We start from the raw sequence: 5,583 nt of genomic DNA, 5'->3' as shown, positions 1-5,583 counted from the left end.
CTGTTGTTGTGGGCGAGATGGGGAGCTTGGTCTCGCGCAGGAAAGACTGGAACGCGGCAACTGCGTCCTTCTTGGCATTGAGATGGACTGCATGTAAGAGCTTGCTGCCCTCATCGACGATGACGAGGCTGTAGCGCTTGCCCGTGGGTGAGTCCGCGGTCCAGTCGACGATGTCGGCGTGGATGCGCTCGCCGGGCACCTGTGTGCGCTCCGCGTGCTTGCTGACGCTGTGACGAGTGCTCTTGGTGACTGCACACGTTGTACACTGCTTGCTGCTGATGGCGTTGCGATCGTCGATGCCCATCAGCTTGCAGTACTGCTGCACGTCGTTGTCGTTGCGGTGGCCAAGCACCTCATGCATCGATGGTGTGTGCGCCTTGCTCTGGGCTGCAGGAGCTGCTGCAGGTTGCTGTGGTTGCTTGCAGGCATCGGTGGTGAGTCCGTGTGCCGTGGATGGACCAACAGCAACAATGGGCCAGCACCGGAGGCTGTTGCGCTCCTTCAGCTTGACCTCGGCTCCGTGGCTGAAGCGCACGTAGTGCCCATCAGCGCCATCACGTTGCGAGTGGCCCGTTGGCCTGCCGCTGCTGTCCCGGGTCAGACGACCGAGGGCGATGAGGTTGGCCTGGCCCTCGGGCACGTAGAGGCACTCCTGTAGCACAATCTGCATCGCAGCTCCGCTCGTCGTGCGTGCATGCAACAGCACAGAGCCAACACCGCGCACGGGCACACGTGTGCCGCCAAACGCAGTGATGTGGCGTGGATGGTGCTGTTGCAGGTGCGGTGTCAGCTCCACGAAGGCGTCCTTGACGAAGGTGAGGTGGTGTGAAGCACCCGTGTCTGCAAGCCACGTGAGTGGGTCATGCAGCTGCGTGGGTGTAGTAGCTGTGGCAGCGACGAAGGTTGCTGCGTCTTGACCATGTTGATGCTGTGCCTGTGCAGTGAAGCCTGTTGCTCCGTTGTCGCGTTGCTTCTTGCGACACTCTGCTGCACGGTGTCCATACTTGCCACAGTAGTGACAGTTGCCACGGAAGCGGCGCCCCTTGCTGTTGCTGTTGCCGTTACCGCCGCCGTTGTTGCGTCCCTGGCGTCCGTGGTTGTTGCTGTTGTTGGAGAAGCCGCGTCTTCCACCTCTGCGTGGCGGTGCGCTTGCCATGAAGCCGCCTGCCTGCGGCTGTGTGCGTGAACCACGCATCTGCTGCTCCAGCTGCTGCAGCCTGATGCTGAGCTCGAGGAGGGAGGGGAAGCGGCCACTGGCAAAGTAGGGAAGCGTGAGCGGGGCTGTCCAGCGTGGCAGCTGCTTCCAGACGATGGTGAAGAGGTCCTCGTTGTCCTGGCGCACGCCTGCGTCCTGCAACTGCTGTTGCAGCTCCATGTGTCGCTCGAAGAAGCGGGCGAGGTTGCCTGCCGCAGGGGACGTGGAACTTTGATTGCGCTGTTGTCATCGTTTGCGTGAACAGGAGGTGTAAAGGTCACGGGCACTCTCACTATTTTTTTATTGTTTTTTCCAAAGACTGCCTTGCTCATTGAACAGCATCGTCGTTATGATGCGTCGAGCAAGCGCACTAGCGGGCAAAAACAACACTCGCGCCGTTCCTCAATCATATTGGCCCTTGTTCAACATGAAGGAAGGTTGGTGTTAACCATTCATGTTTAATTACATGCACATGTTGGCGCAAAGACATCACAGACAGTCGTCGTACGCAGCAGCATTACACATTGATAATGGTAACTTTGGTTTCTGTCGTGCTGGCCTCGATCTCATTCGTTTCTGGATTTGTGTTGACTCCGGCAAGCTTCAACTTTTGCTGTTTTCCGGTGAGCACACGCCACAAACGCGTAAAGTCGTTGACATACTCCTTGTTGCCTGTGCGTGCGTGTGCGTGCGTGCGTGTGAGTGTACGTGCGTGTCCTTGTGCATGCGATGACAGCAAAACGCGATAAATGACAACCCCAAACGTTGAAGGTGGCAGCAACTTGCGTGGGCTTATTGAGCTCGTCGTACCTGCGATGGCTGCGAGGCTCATGAAGAACCCAAACGCCCAAATTGCCGCGAAGAAGATGGTGAGGGCGATGAACACGCCAAACTTGAAGAAGAAAATGATGTACCCGAAGAAGAGGACAAATCCAGACAAGAACGTCGTGATGCTGGCTGAGAGGACAGAGATACCCATCACCACCAGCGCGTCCCGCACGCGGCTGAACCGTGTCACTTCGTGGCTCTCGCGATACGCGTTGGCCAGATGGATGACGTAGTCCACACTGCAAACAGGAAATGCCACAGCAAAATAGGAAGAGATGTTTTCATAAGTGCAAAAAACAAAAAACAAAAAAAAAAACAAGTATGAACCATAATACGCGCGCGCGCGCGCGCGTGTGTGTGTGTTGGTTTTTTTTTTTTTTTGGTGTGTGTGTGTGTGTGTGTGTGTGTGTGTACGTGCGTGTGTGTGTGCACGTATGTGTGTGTGTCTTTGTGCTTTTGTGCATGCGCAAAACCTGCCAGGAAAGAATCCCTGACCTGAGACCGACGAGGATGGTCAAGCAAATGCTCTCAATCAAGCCGAGCGTCCATCCCAGCATCACCATAAGTGCAATCAACGACACTGCATGTTGACGGCGTGTGAAGCAAAAATCCCATGTTGTGAGTACGCGTCGTGGGTGCAGTTGAGCGTCCGTCAGCCATGCAATGCAAGCTGGGACATGCAAACAAGCACACAGACAACCAGCATAGCAGCTTCGCTTTGTCTCACCGACGACGCCCCCGATGGAGATGATAGACATGACGGAGAGGGTGATGTCACGTGTCATGACGATGATGATCACAAACGCAAGTGAGAGGCTGGCGGCGATGCCAACAATTGCCGCGCGTAACAAAGTGTCCTCCAGTTGAAGATCGACGTACAAGTCGGCTGTTTGCAGCGCACCGTCGAGCGTTGCCTCTGTTTTAACGCATGTGCGTGCATGGGTGCATGTGACCTCCACTTGCGAGCAACAGCAGCAACAACAACGACAACAACGACAACAACAACAACAGCAGCAGCTACAACAACAACAACAACAACAACAACAACAACAACAACAACAACAACAACAACAACAACAACAATAACAGCAGCATTTGTACCGATGTTGTCTGCGCGGGCGTTTTCCATATCAAGCATGTGGTCCCAAAATTCATAGGCTGGGCGAATGTCGTTTCCAGCACTGAATACGCTCAGCGTGGTGTTGACGACGATGAACATGTACGCCAGCTCAGGTTCTTGCGTGTCGAGGTGAAAGCGGATGGTCTGGTACACCTCAACCTGCTCTCGCGAGCGCTCCTCTCGGGTGACTGCGTCCTGCTCAGATGATGCCACGTCGCCGGACACATCGGGGGCGGGCCCGTTGTTATCCTCGTAATATCGCGTGAAGTTCGCCAGCAAGGGCACAAAGTCGTCTCTCGGGACTGGGAAGGCCCTGTCGAACACGACCAAAGGGAGTGGCAGCGCAGAAATATGTGCATGTGCGTGTGTGCGTGCGCGTGCGTCGTGTTGCACATGTGAGTGATGAAGGGAGCACACACAAGTGAATAAGCTGGTGAGAGCTCGTCACAATTAACGAGAGCATGCATGCATTCGCAGGCGCGGCAACGGCAACTGACATTCCCAGCTCGTTTGTGACATAGTCGCGGAAGAGCTCCATCGGGCACAGAATCTCCTCCTCAAGCACAAACTCGCCCTCCTCCCTAAATCGCTCGCAGATGGAGATGAACGTCTCCTAGCGTGGCAACAGAGGTGGCGCACATGGGTGTTTGTAGTTTGTAGTTTGTAGTGTGTAGCTTGGGTCGTGAGGTCAATTGCATGCTTCTTCGCACAAGCGAGTCAAACGCGCACTCCCACACGGACACCCGCATGTATCCACTGGCCAGCACAAGTATCAAATCACAACCACACCCACACACTCACTCACCCACTAGCAAACGCACACACTCACTCACCCACTAGCAAACGCACACACACACACACACACACACACACACACACACATGCACACACCTGAAAGTTGGGAGCAGTTGGGTCGAAGCCGGAATCAAACACGACGCGAGCAGGGTCGTTTGGATTGTATGGATTCACACCAGACAGGTCGACGACTTCAAGGCCTATATAGGTGTACAAGCATGCGCGCGCGTGTGTGTGTAACCATCAGCATGCGTGTGTGGTCTCGCGTCAGAGCCAAGCGTGTTGTGAGCACTGTCCTCTGCACACGCATGCCAGCGGTGCACTCACCATACATGACAACAATCTGTGGAACGAGGTCAGTCCGCGCAAAATCGCTGTTCAGCATGTCAAAGGCCTGTTGTAGCTTGTCGCTGCTTGGCAACCATTGTGTTGGCTCGCTGCCAAGGATGGGCGCATATGCAAGCATACGTAGGCGTCGTTGAACACATCCACGCAGCCTCGTTGAGTGCACACGAAAGCAGCAGCAGCACACGTGGACAGAACACTGCAAATTCATGACCATGAAAACACACACACACACACACACACACACACACAAACACAAAACACGGAGAGAGCCAAACGGATCAACGCAGCATCGGAGACATACGTTGCGGCCTTGAGTTCGGATGCAAAGTAGATGCTGACGCCAAACCAAATGGCAAACACAGCGACCAAATGCCACCGCTGTACAGGTAAGGAGAGAGAATGGTGTGTGAAAATGAGAGTGAGAGTGAGTGAGCGTGAGTGTGCGAGTCATGGTTTGTGTCGTGGTAGCTGGCACGAAGGAACATTGAAGAGCCAATAGGACACAGCTACAACGGATAAATGCAACCATGGCAAAGACCATGCTTGCGGCATGTCATGATTGCATCATGTCAATACGCACGCGCTTGTGAATGAAGGGGGCGTAGGACTTGTAGAAGAACCGCTCCAGTGCACGATACTCGTTGATGTTGTGGTGTTGGCCAACAACTTTGTTGCTGGTCACTTCCTGTGCTTGATCTCCGCCTACAAGTAGCAACCAGCATCGAAGTACAACAACATGAGGAATAGGGTGCTGTGCAGAAGATGTACGTGGAACGATGTGCAGAGGCAAGGGCTTGCGCAATTACCGAAGGACGACGATGCTTCAAGCTTCTTCTTGTCTTTGTTTGAGCAGCGCCGAAGCCACGGGTAGCGGAAATGACGAATGAAGCAGTGATGTGTCACCACCACAAACGGGAAGTACGTGATGACCAGAATGAAGTTGAAGAGAATCTGTAACGAAACGTATGTGTATGTATGTGTGTGTGTGTGTGAGTGTGTGTGTGTGTGTGTGTGTGAGCGACAACGCAGCATTCATGATAGACACTGCTTGCGGGCTTGTGCACCTTGCCGGCACGTCATGCAACACACACACACACACACACACACACACACACACCATGAGTCCGGTAAAGGCGCCAAAGATCTGGATGGCCGGGACGGATGAGGAGAGATTCATGACAAAGGCGGCGCCCGTGGTGAGCGACGTAATCAGCATCGCCTCGGATGACCGCGTGTATGTCCACACGAGTCGCTCCTGTCAAGGTGTCACAAAGAGAGAGGGGAAGGTGTGTTGTTG

General features: G+C 54.4%; 1 protein-coding gene across 1 annotated transcript in view; it reads right to left on the bottom strand.

Annotated features, from left to right (window-relative positions):
* The window catches only part of PTSG_00792 (uncharacterized protein), a gene marked incomplete at both ends in the record, with an annotated part of 12,182 nt that overhangs the window by 2,988 nt on the left and 3,611 nt on the right, over positions 1-5,583 (bottom strand). The window contains 13 exons of the mRNA XM_004998203.1: positions 265-1,435; positions 1,734-1,867; positions 2,006-2,262; positions 2,519-2,603; positions 2,751-2,939; positions 3,125-3,456; positions 3,641-3,756; positions 4,035-4,138; positions 4,266-4,375; positions 4,588-4,664; positions 4,867-4,988; positions 5,093-5,237; positions 5,404-5,541. Coding sequence (XP_004998260.1) covers positions 265-1,435; positions 1,734-1,867; positions 2,006-2,262; positions 2,519-2,603; positions 2,751-2,939; positions 3,125-3,456; positions 3,641-3,756; positions 4,035-4,138; positions 4,266-4,375; positions 4,588-4,664; positions 4,867-4,988; positions 5,093-5,237; positions 5,404-5,541 — 2,980 coding nt within the window. The remainder of the gene's footprint in view (positions 1-264; positions 1,436-1,733; positions 1,868-2,005; positions 2,263-2,518; positions 2,604-2,750; positions 2,940-3,124; positions 3,457-3,640; positions 3,757-4,034; positions 4,139-4,265; positions 4,376-4,587; positions 4,665-4,866; positions 4,989-5,092; positions 5,238-5,403; positions 5,542-5,583) is intronic.

Source organism: Salpingoeca rosetta (assembly GCF_000188695.1).
Source record: "Salpingoeca rosetta unplaced genomic scaffold supercont1.2, whole genome shotgun sequence".
NCBI classification, from domain to species: domain Eukaryota; class Choanoflagellata; order Craspedida; family Salpingoecidae; genus Salpingoeca; species Salpingoeca rosetta.
Note: the sequence above shows the minus strand (reverse complement) of the source record. Positions and strands in the feature narration are given on the sequence as shown.